The sequence below is a fragment of the Mustela erminea genome, chromosome 5 (genome assembly GCF_009829155.1).
Source record: "Mustela erminea isolate mMusErm1 chromosome 5, mMusErm1.Pri, whole genome shotgun sequence".
Taxonomy (NCBI): domain Eukaryota; kingdom Metazoa; phylum Chordata; class Mammalia; order Carnivora; family Mustelidae; genus Mustela; species Mustela erminea.
The window spans coordinates 135,401,493-135,417,417 of NC_045618.1; the positions used below are offsets into that span (position 1 = coordinate 135,401,493).

Consider the following 15,925-nt stretch of genomic DNA (forward strand, 5'->3'; position numbering starts at 1 on the left):
TAATGTCTATCTTGTAGGCTTCTTACCAAGATTAGCAATGGTGTGACATGAAGAGCCTGGCACACTGAGTACAATAAGTGGTAGCCTTTATAAACTGTGTAACGAGGAAGCAACAAAATCCAAAGGCTGAGCCTGCCATGAAACAGTCGAAAACAGAGGGGCTCCCTTTCGACTACGAAATTAAGTTGTATGAAAACAATTGGGTAAAAAACACAGTAATGAGCCTTTTGGCTCATTGGGGAAAAAATGGAAAAAAATCAATGGAATTGATGGAATGGCTCAATGGAAAAAATGGCTCAATGGAAAAAAATCAGTGACCAGCAGATCAATCAGTTTGCCACACAAAAAAGAATGCCAGTGTGCCCATTCCTCTGGGGCAAATAAACATAGAAAGTAAGAGATGGTCCCTGTCCTCCAAGGGTCTCCGTCTACCTGAGGAGAAATCACATGGCAGCACCTGTCTGTCTGCAATTCCCCCCACCCCTTGTCCTATGAAGGCAAAACCCATAACTTGACACTGCTGTAGTGCAAGCTCTCAATAAAAATTTGTTAAACGAGTGACACACTCATAGGATCTCGAAGACTAAAAGAGCGACCTGCCTTAGAAGCTTCCAAGCCTGGCTTATAGACTGCTCAACCTGAACACCCAAGGAGACACCCAAGCGTGGTCCCCTGCTGATTCTACGGCTCCACGGAGACTAAGAACCACTACCCTCGTTGAGCCCCACCAAGAACTGTCTGAATGGCCTTTACAAGGGCCCCATCCAGAATGATCCAGCCTGGGCTGGCGACAGGGAATGCAGCCACTCACTCCTGTAAGAGAGTCTACTAGCAAAGTCCTTTCTTTCAAATGTTTGTATTGACTCTATTCCCATTCTTCTCTGTGGGCCCTGGGAAGACAAAGGTTCTCTCCTCTCTCAGTATGATGGACCATCAACCCTTGTGACAGGGATGACATCCCTTCTGAGTCTTCTCCAGGCTAAATGTCCTTGATGAATTGCACATTCATTACTTAATGCTAAGTTCCTGAAGCATACAACACAGTACACCAGCGCATCAGAGAAGGGAGAACTCAAGGTGAGTTACACTTAACAGAAAAATGGCAGTGAAGGAAGTAGGCACAGAAGGATGAGAAAGACACATAACTATAACTCGGGGGCTGGTACGGCATCAGAGGGGATAAAAAGAAAACTAAGTAATGATAAGGGGCGTGATCTGCAGGGAAGGGATAAGAGAGAGAAAGCTACGGGTGAGGAACAGAGTTTTAAACTGAACAGAACACGGAACGTGAACAATGGCTCAAAGAAAGTTCGGAATCCTTGGGAAGAGGAGAAAGCAGAGGCCCATGTGAAGGCAGAGACACCATCGTGGAGAGGCCAAAGAAATCAGACAAGCAAGGAGGGCGAGACCTAAGAGAGAGGTCACAAAAGCAAGCAGAAGTGTGTGTTTGACAAGTTACTGAACCACCTTAGTCCCCTGAGGGGGCGCACACACCCTGGCGGTACTGCATCAGACAGAATCATCAGACAGGATGGCCTAGACAGGGGGACAGCAGGAGAGGTGCTCACAAAGGAGCCTGCTAAGGCCACCCAGGTACAAAGGTCAAGGGTCTGTCCTGCGATGGTGGCAATCAAAAGAGGAAAAGTTGAAAAGAATCTATTCAAAAGAAGGGGGGGAAAAAAAAAGGCAGTGCTTGGTCTCAGACCAGCCCAAAAGAGAAAAAAGGGAAGACTCAGAGAAGACATCTGAGAGCTATCTGAGCATGGGGCGGTGGGGGGGGCTTGTTTACAGAAGCTTCACAGTCCCTGCTCCACATGGCAGCTCCTGCCTTTGCTCTTCTCTGGTTTTGAGTCCAAAATCTGTAACATTACCACCAATGTTAAAGAGCTTGGAAAAAAGTTAAAGTTTCCGGTAGAGCCAGCTGAACAAGTCAGCCGCAAAAGACCACATATGGTGCAAGCCCATTCACAGGAAACATCCACAGGGGGCAAGTCTATAAACTGGATGGGGCTGGAGTTCCTTTTGGGAAGGACGAAGATGTTCTAAAATTGTTTATGGAGATGGTAACACAATTCTGTGAATGCACACTTCAAATGGGAGAACCATATAATGAGTTAATTATAACTCAATAAAAGTGTTACATAAAGGAAAAAGAAAAAGAAGAGGGCATAAACAGGCACTGCGACTTCAGAAACTTACAGCCTATCTGCCCAATAAAAATGATTACTAGACTTGAGTTCAAATAAAAAGCAATCAGGCAACCCGGAAAATTCTAAAAGATATTTTAGAGAATCAAAGTAAGCTTCTAGGGGAAGAAAATGGTTAAGCCTGGAAAAGACAGAGATTTAAATATATAGATCCCTTTCAAATTTTTTCTTACAACTGACCTAAATTTCCTAATAGGTACTTTGAAAGTAAAGACAAAGGCCGGGTTTTCTCCGACAACGACATCAGGTGATGGGACAACAGATAACGATTGCTCAGTTTCTTGCCAGCTGAAATCAGATAATGTATGGTTTAGTCCATTCAACGCAAAGCAAAAGCTTACATAATTTAACTACGACTGCACAGATGGGTAAACTTATTTGATAAATGTGAAGACCTGAAAGAAAAAGAGAGATCCTCTTGTCTGGAAGGTATATGAGAATATCCACATCCTTCCCACCTGTGAGTATCCTCTGAAACACCTGGCTCCTGATGCCTCCCCACATACTAAAGCCGTTACCACTCTTGTGGTGCTCAACACCTAGCACACTTACTTAGGCACGTTCCCCACAATCGTCAGTCATTCATCAACAGTTATGCTCACCACAGGTGCCAGGCCCTCAAAGGCTCCCTGACCTCCTCTTCCTAAATCGCATAACCTGCAGTGGGCCCCCCACTGATGCACCACAGAAGCAGCAAACCAGGAGGGCAGTGGAGAGGTTGGCAGTGCCTCTATGCAAATGGGCTGGGGTGGGGGGCACATCGGAAGAGCCCAGAACAGAGAGAATACACCCCTAGATGCTCCTAGAGCCACAGCAGACTACTGGCAAGGTATCAATCATCAGCAAAGGCTGCATCTCAAGGACACAACTTTCTACTACAGTCTCTAAGGCAGGACATTTAATAAGGTCCAAATGTCACTGACTGAACTATAAGACTGCTGCTCTCAACTTTAATGCTTGGATCTTAAATTTTAACTCAGTGGGGTCAAATATATATTGAACATACCTCATCAAATATATACTGAACATACCTCATTGAACATAGCAAAACTGGCAGCAATCCAAAAACCTCGGAATACATAAATAGGCATTCTGGGTCAAGAACCATGGAGAGTGGTCTCCCCAATAAATCTGACCTATGAGACCCTATTAACTGACGCAAGGCATGGGAAGCCTCAAAGAATAAAGACGTTGAGAAAGCAAAGAGCTGGGGGTTTTCTACTGTAATATCCTTCCTCCTAAATAAAATCCCTTCGGCTCGCAAGAATGTTTATTAAGGCCAAATCTGGCACCACACGGTTCTCTAGCTCCCTGCACAGAAGGAAGCCCTCTGACACCCTGAAGGAAACCAAAATACCGAGTTCTCCCAGAAGCTGCCCAGGAATCACAGAATGAATAAGAAAGAACACAATCCCATCTATTGGGAAAGAAAACCAGCCTTTGAAAGGCCAGTGCCAACTTTCCACAACACATTCTGGCCGATGGCCTGTGGCTTAAGCTCTGCGCAGGAGACCACACAGGGCCTAAGGTGGTAAGCAGTCTACTTTGCAGAAATAATGCCACCACCACAGACATGACTTCAGAAGTTTTCACTTTTTTTTCTTTTTTCATTTGATCTCAAGAATTCTGAGAAGGGCAAATACTTTCCCCATTTCACAGATGAGAAAACTGTAGCCCATGGAGGCCTGCGCAGCAGCCAGCCGCCAAGCTGAATTCTCCTCTTGCATGTCACCTGCTACCTCATACCCAGCACATACAAACCAGCTCTTAATCCTCACCAAAACCTCTTCCCCTGCCTTCCCCATCTCAGCAAATGCACCATTATCCCACCTGCTCAGGCCAAACCGCTGCTGCCCTCCTTGAAGGCTCTCCTAGCTCTCTACACCATCACACCCTCAGGGAGTCACATCAGCCCACCTGGCGTACATCCAGAACGGAGCCACTTCTCGTCACCTCCACTGATCATCCTATCTGCCCCCGATCATTGCTAGGACCCCCTGAAGTCTCCTTGCTTCCACCCCACTCGTACATACTTTATTCTGTTCTCTGCACAACTGAGTGCTTTGCTTTCAAATTATAACAGATCGGACCCTTCGTGGAAAATCCTCTGGTGGCTTCCCACCTCACTCAGAGCTGTTCACTGCCGTAGATCCAGGATGAGAGCAGGTACCTGCCATCTAGAAGGTGCTCAGTGAATACTGCTGATTTGTAAACAAAAGAAAAATGGCCAAATTCACAGAGCCAGGATTACACAAATCTTCCAGCGCTCTCGGTAACCATGAGACCACATTTACCATAGCCAACAATCCATGCAGGAAGAAATTCTTCAATCTTACTTTGAATAACTGAACCCTATCACACATAATCAATACTAGGCTGAATTTCTCATGACAAATTAATATGAAAATACCATTTTCGTTTTAAAAAGCCATGAAACCTCACACGAGGTTATCTGAATCTTCCCTATTGGGCAGCGTGGGCAACCGCCAGCTTGCTTCTCACAGCACTGTCCTCAGCTCTGTGACTCTTCTGTATTCAGTGACATGATGGCATCACATCTCAGGACTACCACCACATTAATGACAGAAGCACCCAGGAAAAGGGGTGGTAAGCATTTCTAAGTCCCCCACACTAGCACTATGCCAATCTCAAACAGGAATCAAGTTTCTACAGTATTGCAAGGTACAGCAGAAAGGTGAGATTGTCTCCTACCAAAATTATAACTCTCAGGGTTGAGTTAAAATGTTGACTGTTTGCAGAGCAAAGTGATACTAATGCTAAAACTATCCACCATTACAGAATTTCCTCACTAAAATGTTTTAGAGTTAAAAACAAATTCTCTGAATTTACTTCTTTAATTCTTTCAAAAACATTTCTACTATCTGCTAAAAGCCTTCAGTCTCACTAAATCACAATAATAAATTCACAGGATTTTAACAGTTGGTCTTAAAGGAAACTTAACTCAACCTCAACTTTCCTCCTCTTACAAAGGAAAAGATACTTGGTCTATAATAAAGTGAACAATAAAACTTGTTAAGTGAGTGAATGAGTGAAGACCCGAAAAGGGTATATGACTCTTCTAAGATGTGACAACTAATAGAAAAATCCATTAACCAAAACTAGGCTTCTAGATTCTTTTGGAACCGCCATGGAAGTAAAGGAAACCACCAAGACTTGAAAACCTTATCTGGGTCCTCAGGAAAGAATTAGCCAAGATTCATTAAAGCCTGTTTCCTTTAGTTCTGTTACTTAGAAAAGCACTTGATAAAACAAATTTTGCCAAGACCTATCTCCTTGGAAACCAAAAAGGCAGAACTGTCTAGGGTTTCTTTTTTTCTCCTATACAAAGAATATTTAACACAGAACTATTTTCATAATAAACAACTACAACTGTTTTTGCATCAGCAGTAAAACAGGTGGCCTTTGACTAAAAGAAAATCAGATGAGAGGAACAGAACACTGAAAAGGACCATATCAATCACTAGAAGAGTATCAGCCACATGAGACCAGGAACTATGCATTCCCTTGTCACTAATAGCAGCCATTGGCCACTGGCATTATAGTGGGAGTCAATAAATATTTAGGAAATAAATGAGTAAGTTACTCCTTAAAGATTCACCCACATAGACATAAATTCATTTGGTCACCAACAAACAACTCTTTACTTCAGGTGTACTAAATGCAAGCACACTACATTTTTCCTCCACAACAATTCTAACAATTTCCCTTCAAGTAATACACTCAACCAAAATTATCCCCATAATTTTATTAAGAAGGTAAGAAAGCATGTCTTATGTAGCCTAAAGTACGTACTAAAACAGCCACTTCATTGGCCCTTCTGGTTCCAATCTCTCTCATTCAGTTCATCCCACACAACTCAGGCAGGTTAGTTTTCTCTTCTTTGCACGTCCCAGAAAAGGAAACAGTGCTGCGGCTAACAATTCTATCTTTGTATGAGGCCTACAGCTCTTCAAGGAGCAGATGGGGAGAAGCAGAGTCTACCGGAATGGAGTAGGAAAGGCAATACAGTGTCAAGGAAAACAATACCACAAGTGACAGTTCGTGTAAAAACTGACACCGTTGAAAATCCTGAGATTACCACTAGCGTCTTTCAGGAAAGACCTCCATTAACACTGCGACCCAACTGATACAGATGGTTTGGGGTACTGATATCCAGTGGGGTCCACATCCAATCTTCAAGGTCCATCACCTTTTGGAAGCTTTCCCAAGCCATTGGCATAAGTATTTGTGAAAGTACTTTGCAAACCAGTAAGTGCTAGACACACAGCTCTTACTCTACTAGCTGTCAACGGATAGCCTTGCAAACATTCTGCCATCTACATCACTACCTCATTAAGTGATCCCTCAAAAAGATGAAAAACTCTGTGAACTGTTTTCTCAATTGTCGACTTCTCTATTCTCTATTATTTAACACCAAGAATAGCATCAATTAAAAGTGCCACTCACACTTCCCAATTTCAAAATATTAGAAAGCTAGTGTAATCCAAATAGTTGTAGTACTGGCATAAAGACAAACAAACAGACCATCAGAATAGCCCAGAAATAAACCCTTGTGTATGTGGGCACCTGATCTTCAACAAGGGAGCCAAGACCACTCAATGGGGAAAGGCCAATCTCTTCAATGAACAGTGTTGAGAGAACTGGACATTCATATGCAAAAGAATGACGCTAAACCCTTATCTTATACTATATACAAAAATTAACTCAAAATGGATTAAAGACCTAAACACTAAGAACTAAAACTACAAAATTTCTAGAAGAAAAACATAGAGGAAAGCTTTAGTGACACTGGTATTGGCAGTAACTTCTTGGGTATGACATCAAAAGCACAGGCAACAAAAGCAAAAATAGACAAATTTTATAACTTTTGTACATCAAAGGATACAACCCACACAGTGAATAGGAGAAAATATTTGTAAATCATTCATCTGATAAGGGGTTAATATCTAGAATATATAAAGAACTCCTACAACTCAACAACAAGAAATCTAATAACTCGATTAAAAAATGGGCAAAGGTGCAGGGAGGGGAGCAGGGAGAGGGCGGCTGGGTGATGGACATTGGGGAGGGTGTGTGCTATGGTGAGTGCTATGAGGTGTCTAAGCCTAACGATTCACAAACCTGTACCCCTGGGGCTAATAATACATCATATGTTAATAAAAAATTTAAAAAAAAATTTTTTTAATGGGCAAAGGATGTGAACAGACATTTCTCCAAAGCTGACAGACAAATGGCCAACAAACACATGAAAGATGCTAAACACTTAACTGTTAGAGAAATGCAAATCAAAACCACAGTGAAATCTCACTTCACATGCATTAGCACAGCTACTACAAAAAACACAGAAAATAACAAGTGTTGACGAGGATGTGGAGAAACTGGAACCCTTGGGTGCAGTTGGTGGGAATGTGAAACCACTGTGGTTTTAGAACTACTATGAAAAACTGTATAGAGATTACTCAAAAAATTAAAAATAGAGCTACCATATGATCCAGCAATCCCACTTCTGTGTGTATATTCAGATGAATTAAAAGCAGGGTCTTAAAGATATGCTGGTACACCTGTGTTCATACCAGTATTACTCACAACAGAAGAGGAAGAAGCACCCTGAACGTCCATGAGTGGACAAGTAGACAAAATATGGTCTACACATATCATGGAATATTAACGAGCCTCAAAAGAAGGAAATCCTGTCACATGCCAACATGGATGAAACTTGAGGCCACTATGCTGAGTGAAATATGCCAGCCACAAAAGGACAAAATACTGCCAGATTCTCACTTATATGAGTTGTCTAAAGCAGACAGATTCACAGAAACAGAAAGCCGAATGGCAGGAGCCACAGATAAGGGGAGAGTATGATTTCAGAAGTGCCAGATGAGAAGGCTCAGGAGGTCTGTTTCACGATAACATGAATGCACTTAGCACTGCTGCACTATATACTTAAAAATGGTTAAGATGGTAAATTTTACGTTATGTGTTTTTTCACACAATAAAAACAAATAAGTGCCCACATACAGTTACCAAATTGGATTTACATGTTCCACCTCCACCGCAGGGGTCTAAGTAGCCTGACCCTTTGAGCTGTCGGCAGGTATTTCCAGAGTTTTTTCCAAGCTGTCTTTTTTTGTCAATGGGACAGCCTAGAAGATCAGAGGCTCCCCTTCTCCCCAGTTCAAAACGAAGCTTCTACAGTCCCCAGCCAGCAACTGTTAGTTTAAGCCTACTACTTGTTTACCTTATTGTCAAGCAAAGGTTCAAAAATGATTTAAAAAAAAAAAGATGTGTTGTCAAGCCGGTGGAAGAGAGCGTAACAGAATCAACAGCTCAGTTTCTTCACGCCACCATCCACCTGATATGTTGCCCCAAAGCTCACGGGATCCCCTAACCCTCTCCACCCAAGCACTCAGTGCTCGCCATATGCACACCCTCCCCAAACCGCTGAAAGCCACTCCTGTAAAACATTACCTGGGAAATGGCCTTCAGAACATCCCAAACAACAAACCAAACCAAACAATCAACAAACCAAAACCAATTATTCTGCTGACATTCTTGAACTCTGAATAGGCCTTTCCTATGAACACTGTAGTTCTCCATAACCTATCATTTACCTACTGAAACATTTTGTTATGCAATTATCAGACCTCATTTCCTATTACTCAGGATCAGCGCTAAGATCCTCATTAAAAAAAATAAAGTCACAGGGAGCCGCTTAGAAGAGCCACAGGCACCTCGCAAACTGATAAAGAGACCAGGGTTAGGAACCACAGTCAGACCCCCACCCCCACCCCGCAAACGCAGGCACACACACACACACACACACAGAGCACACTCTCTTTACGGAGGAGATGCCAGCAGCTCAGGAACACTCAGACAAAGGATACTGGCAGAACCTTCTGAGGTTTCCCCCAAGCAGCCAGCACTAGGCTTAGGAAGACAGGGGAGGCCCAGCAACCACACAACGACCCACAGCGCACAGTAAGAACATGCGTTTGTACAGCCTTCTGAAGAAAAGTTGTTCCAACAAGTCATAAACTTACATTTCTTGCAAAACTCTGGGAAAATACTGCTTTCCCCTCTTTTCCTAGGGACACAAAGGTGGAGCAAGCAATAATAGTCAAATTGGGTGAAAATTTTAGGACACGCAACAATAATGATAATCTCATGGGCACCGTCTCTTCTTGAAACCATGACATACTACAATTTGGTTGTCAGCTGCTTCCCCAAAAGGATCAAGTACCAAAAAGAAACTTGTAAAGAACCACAGTCCATCAGTTCTGGGGACCAAGACTGTTAAAGGGAACATAAGGAGCTTGCAATTTATCCAACTTGCCTAGGCAAACACTCTAGAATATGAATAAATAAATAAATAAATAACATAAGAGCCGAAGGAAGAGAGACAGGTCACACGCGAGTCTGGATTACAGAAACGTAATCATTCACAGTGAAGCTCGCTGTTTTTTACTTCTCAGTAGCTGCTTCTGAGGAGCTGAGAATTCATTCTAAAAGGAAGCAAGACCCTGAACCACAAAAACCAATTAATGATTATACCTATAGCTTCGGTAAAAGACTTCATGAAAAAAGCAGAAGAGGAAAGAGAAAATAAGCAGAATTAACTACTGTATCTGCAAAAGGCATTTAACCCAGATCTGTTCTGGGGGAGGAGGGAGGAGAGAGGAAAAAGAATCCAGTGGTGGCCAAGGCTAGACGTCCTGTCCTATCCACTCAAGTCGCCTCCGAGTGACCCCTGTGCTTGTGCAAACCAGAAACCCTCCCTCCCCAAACCGGACACTCCAACAAGCGTCCATGCTCCTGCCTCTGCTGAGCTGAAAAGAGGGAAATGTAACATTATGTAATTGTCTGTTTCCCACAATTTAAAGCGAGGCATACTATAACTCTAATTAGAGAGAGAAGTTGGTGCAACATGACAAGTAACAAATGAGAAATCTAAAGACTGAAAATCCTCATCCCAGACCTCCAGAGGCCGAGAGCTGGGGTTTCACCTGACTGGGCGGGAAGTCTACCAAGGCAATGCTATTTCCTAGGGTCCAACTAAAAAAGCTCCGGTTGTTCCTCCATGTCATTTCAGGGTCATCCTTCTTGATCTTCAAGAAAACACTCATGTTCTCCTTATTCTCCCCAGGACAGAATAAAAGGAGAAAATGGATGTGCACTGGCCCCCACCCTCAAAAGGTATACCCCAGTGGATTTTCTCACCCTCATGATCACAAACCCAACCACACTCAAGTTACCCCGTCCCTCACTCAAACCGTCCGTGTTTGAGAGATCCAAAGCAAAGGGAATCTTTGCCATGCTTCTGACTCGTTCCACAGTTCATCAAAAGCCCGCCAACAGAATGAAAGAATGATTTTCTAACTATCATTAACTTAGTTCTAACCTTTGCAAAATAAAATGCCATATAGGACGTGTGGACTTTGTTTACCTTCCCCACCCCCTCAATTAGCTAGATGTAGGAAAGGGAAAAGAAAACAAACAAACAAAAAACTAAAATCCAAGGAAGTCAATTTACTTATGCCAAAAAGTAGAAGTGCAGTGGATAGGTTAGATGGTCCACCGCCAGTGATCGTGGAACACCCATATTTTAAGTAGCACCAGATCTGGAACAAGACACAGATTTTTGGATAAGCACCAAGAGAGTAAGATAACGCTCAACCCTCCCAGGAGAAGGGAGAGCCCCTCATCTGAAGGGCAGTCACCCAGCCAGCCTGCAGGGATATTTCTTCTCTCCTGGCTCAGATTACCCTAGTGGAAGGGAGGGTGGTGGTGCTTTATAAATCAGTCAGATCTTCAACAGGAAACTCCTTCAACATGTTCCTTTTTTCTGTGCAATTATCCCTCCATCTGACCCATCCCCCACCCCGACCTCCCGGTAACACTTACACGTAGCTGAAAGAAAAGGTCTATAAGTTGCCACTGTTCCAGAAATAAGGAAGGACAGACACTTCTTTCACAAATGAAAAATTATATAAAGGGAGGAAAATGGTAAGCTAGAAGAAATGAAGTTTGGCTTCTCTAAAGAGCATACAAGTATATTATGCTCTAAGTTAATAAAGTCTATTCCCTCCCCCCCACACACAAAAAGAGGGGGGAGCCTACAAGCTCTACCATGTAGATATTTTAACTAACTCATAATTTCTTTTTCCATAACTTTGTAATTTGAGTTAACTCTAAAACTTACTTGCCAAACACTACATCAATACTGTTTTCAAAGCTCTTCGACCTTAATGTTGATTTTGTTTGTTTCCTTAAGTTTTGCTCATTTAGATACTTAATTAAACACTGAACAGTTTTGGGGGGAGGGGAGTAGTAAACAAATTTTAATCTACAGACTCAAAACAAAACAAAACAAAACAAAAACCAGGGAACAAAGGAGTCCAGTTAAATCTGGAAATCTGCCTTCCAATCGCTGCCTGATCACTAACTAGTTCTTCTATAAACTGCAACAAATCACTTCAACTTTCTGGGCCTCAGTTTCATCATCTACAAATGGAGAAAAATGGGTCAAATGTTTTAAATTCAAAATTCCTTCTAGCTTCAACAATCTATGAATCTTCTCATCAGAAAGAAAATGCAACTGCAAATAAGACTTTGATTTACAAAGTACTTTCATACATATTTTCTCATTAATTCTTGCAGCAAAGCTACGAAGCAAGCATTATGTCCACCTTTGCCAAAAAAGACAGTTTTCCAGAAAGGAAGTTCAAAGAGGTTTGATTATTTTTTATGGCCACAAAATCTAAGACCCAGAACTGAGGGCAAATACTGGGCTCCACTATTCATAAAATAATAAAAATAACCGATTGCCTGCTATGCAAAACCTTTATGGAGGCATCAAGGTACCATACACCAAACCCAGAAAAGTTACTACAAATAGCCCCACTGGACTATAAGTTCCATGAAACACACAATTTTACTCACCACTGGAACCATGGAAACTGAGAGCACACTTCCTGGACAGAGAAACTCAATAAATAATGCCTCACACCATAAACTACAAAAGGTTAGGAATATAGTTGTATCATAAGGGGGGGGCACTTCTTTCTGAATTTCAGATATTAACTTCTGTCATTTGCATCATAAGGAAAAAAGCATTCTATATCAGAGATCTAGTTCTCCATTAGAGGAGTAAGACCAATTTCATCGGTGCACCAAAAATCTCAAATATGAGCTGTCACCTAGAAATCTTCTAGATATCCATACTTTACATGTGCCCTGATAGGGACCAGTATTTGCATGATAACACAACCATGTGGACTGACCTGAAGCACATAATTCTCATGAATCACTATGTACTTTCCCCTAAATTGGAAAGATTCAGGAAATCTATATTTTTATACTTTTCTGCCTCTCTTCATGCTTCTGTTTCACAGCTCAAAGAGATAGAAAACAGCCATTTATTGAAAAATTCAAACTGTAAACCAATAGAACATACACATATCTCAACTCAGTCAACCAAGACCCCCCAAAGTTTACAAAACCACTAAATTCAAGCAATGTTCAATCTACAACTTCAACAAAGCTACATGACGATTTTTTTTTAAAGTTGTTTAAAAAAAAAAAATGGGGGCAGAGGGTAGGGGCTTCCCTAAAATTACTCATGTACTTCAAAGCAAAAGCTAAGTAAATAAATACAAAAGCCAGAAAATAATAGTGAATGGATAGAGTTAAATGAATCTCAGTAAAAAAAAATCGAAGTAAGGTGCTTTGGATTTATTACCAAGAGTTCAAGTCAGCCTCACCACAGGATCCCAACGACTGCCTGACACTTCAGATCTAAAAAGTTCTCTGCATCAGAACTGCAATTACAAACCAGAGCAGCAGAACCAAGAACTGCAGAGAAGCTAACAGCAACACCTACTGACTATCTTGAGCCACTTGCCGAACTTGTTCTCGCAGTCAAACTACAGAAATCTAAGGATACAGTCAACTTCAAGAGTCCTTTACTTAAGCATAATGAGATAAGAAAATAAGTTGTCACCCACATAAAGCCATTCATCCTCCAAATCTCTTGTTTTGCCCCTAACCATTTACAAGCAAATCATCACCCAAGTCATTTTAAATGCACTGTTAATTGCTGATGCCTCAGTACAAATAATTTATTCCATGGGAAAAATGTTTTACTATTAATATTCTTGTTAATAACTGGTATGTCATCTAATAGTTGGACACATCAGTGACCATAAACTGCTTTACGTAAACCTTTCATTTGAGACTACTGCTGTTACCACTGTTCTACATTATTCCCATCAGGTTTTGCTTTTTTTTTTTTTTTTCCCATCCCGGTAAAGATGATTTAATTGCAGCCTTCACAAAATGAAAAAGAGAAAAGTGAAAGTCATTAATTCAGAATTATATAGAAAATTAATGTTACTAGACTGGCTGCAGAGAATGATTCTACCGGACTTCAATCTTGTACTTTTCCAAAAGATTAAGTCAGAGAATCTTTGCCTTGGACAAATATTCCATATGAGAAAAGAAGAGAAAGTTGACACTTAACTCCCACAGAGTACCAGTATAAAAACAATGGGTTTAAGAGTCTGAGTCAGAGTTTCAACATGAAAGGCTTACTTTATAGAGGAAACGCCAACCCCAGTTCATCCAGAGAGACCTGGAACCTGATGAAAGTCGACACCTTTACTCTGAAATTTGCATCGTATCACTGGCTCCCAGTTTAGAAATATAATCGTCCAGCAGGAAGTAAGAATTTCAGGGAATGGTACCTCTAAAATACCCGTCAGGAAAAATTAAATCTATTAAGGTAAACGCAGTCTCTAGGAGCCATCAGTCCCCAAACGCTTCCTTTCAAAAACGAATGCCAACAACTCAATTAAACATCCTCCCTGAAGTGAGCCATTTCCCTGGTCTCTAGATTCAACAAACGGCGGAACCAGGTGAAATTTCAACCTGCCCCAAATGAATACTTGTCCACCTAGAAATGCCCTGAAGCGACAGGGAGGCTCGCAAATTTCCTTTAGGGTCAGAAGTTGGAAACAGATGAGGCTAAAGAGGAAAAGTTCTTTTTGAAGCGCCCTCACGCCTCCCCAGCCTTCTCCAGGTTTACTCGCTCCGAGGAAAGCAGGTTAGAGCATCCCCGACTTTCACTGCCCTCCCCCCCCACCCCCCTCCCCCGCCCCGACTGTCGGGAGAGAAATTAACCACCCGCGGGCAGCGAGCTCCCTACTCCCTTTCCCATGATTACACCCCTCGGCCTGTCCTTTCCAGCAAAGCCTGCAAAGCGCTCACCCAGGTGACTGAAGGGGAAGGGAGCCAGATGACGAGGGGAGCAGCCGGGTGGGCGCAGCCACCCCGACCCGGGCGCGGGTCTCCCGGCCTCTCGCAGAGGCGCTCCGCCGGTAGTTATGCAGATTCGGATTCCGTGGTGCGTGCGCGCGCGCCGTGCGCGGTGCAGCCCGGACTCGCCCCCGCCGGGCTGCGCTATCAGCACGCCACCGAATCGGAAATAAAACTTTGACCGGTCTCCGGGTGTCCTGCTCCCGGGCCTGGCCCCGAGTCCCAGCCAGAAATGCGCTGTGGGCGGGGGCTGTCGACAGTCCTGCACCCCAGCTCCCCTGCCCGGCCCCAGGGCGCGGGAGCCACTTACCGCTCGGCCCGGCCTCCCGGTGCCACCGCGCGTCCGGGGTGGGTCCGCCGCGCGCTCTCCCTGGGGAGAAAGAGAAACCGGTGGACGGTCGGCGCGCGCTCACTCGCCACCTCCTCTGCGGAGAACGGCGGGCGGCGAGGCCGGGCTGGGGCGGGCGCCGAGCGGAGGGGGGCCCGGGGGAGGTGGGGGCGGAATCTGCCCAACTCCCGAGCCCGGCTCCGAGGGGGACCCGGAAAGCAGGCTGGGGAGCAGCCGGCGGGGGCCGCGCTCCTGGAGTGGGGGGACGGAGGTGTCCCCTGTCCCCGGGCATCAACTATTGTCTGGGCGTCCTGGTCCCCGCTCGCGCCGCCTCCGAGGCTCAGCGCCCCCCATCCCGCCTGTCTGCCCCCAGGAGAAAAAGCTGGGGGTGGGAGCCGGCGGGTAAAGCGGGTTTGGGGTGGCTGGGGATTCGGGGTCCGGAGGTCAGAGGTGGGAGCAGGGGAAGGGGAGGTGAGTGCCGAGTGGGGGAGGGGCCAGGTAACTGCGGGCGGGGGTGGGAAGGCCCGAGAGGACCGGTGGGGGGGAAGGAAATGGGAAGGGAGCCCCCGGAGGCGGGAAAGGATGGAGTGGCTGGGGGGCGGCCTCTGAAGCCCAGACCTGGCCCTCCCCGGGGACCCTCCTCCCGGGAAGTCGGCGCCGCACTGACTTTTTCGCTCACTCGCTCACGCACGCACTGAACTCGCTCACAAAGTTGCCGGCGGTGGCGGCGCCGCACTCGCCCTTCCCTCCCCTCCACTCCCCTCTCCTCCCCGCCTCCCCGCCCCATTCCTTCCCCCTCCTTCCCTCCCTCCCTCGGCAAGTCTCGGGTGAGATCACCGCGGGGCTGCTCGGCACAGCGCGCAAATCTCGCGAGAGAAGCAGCCTCTCCGCCGGGCCTGCGGGGGAAGTAGGAGTTGGAGGAAGGTGGGGGACCGCGGAACTCCTAGTTGCTATGACGACGGCAAAGCCCTGGATTCCTGTCTCCTGCAGAGAGCCAAGGCAGCGAACGTGGGTGCAGTTTTCAACCTGCCTCCTCCCTTGCCCGACCCCCTCATGG

General features: G+C 44.6%; 1 protein-coding gene across 6 annotated transcripts in view; it reads right to left on the reverse strand.

The window, feature by feature from the left end:
• Nucleotides 1-15,478, reverse strand: part of LOC116591803 — a 229,437-nt gene extending 213,959 nt beyond the window's left edge. For 4 of the 6 annotated variants that reach the window (XM_032345072.1, XM_032345070.1, XM_032345074.1 and 1 more), the window contains exon 1: nucleotides 14,851-15,478. In XM_032345072.1, the coding sequence (XP_032200963.1) occupies nucleotides 14,851-15,160 (310 nt within the window). In that variant the 5' untranslated portion in view covers nucleotides 15,161-15,478. The remainder of the gene's footprint in view (nucleotides 1-14,850) is intronic. The other 2 variants (XM_032345069.1, XM_032345071.1) reach the window with 2 other exon arrangements.
• Nucleotides 15,479-15,925: the final 447 nt, after the last annotated feature.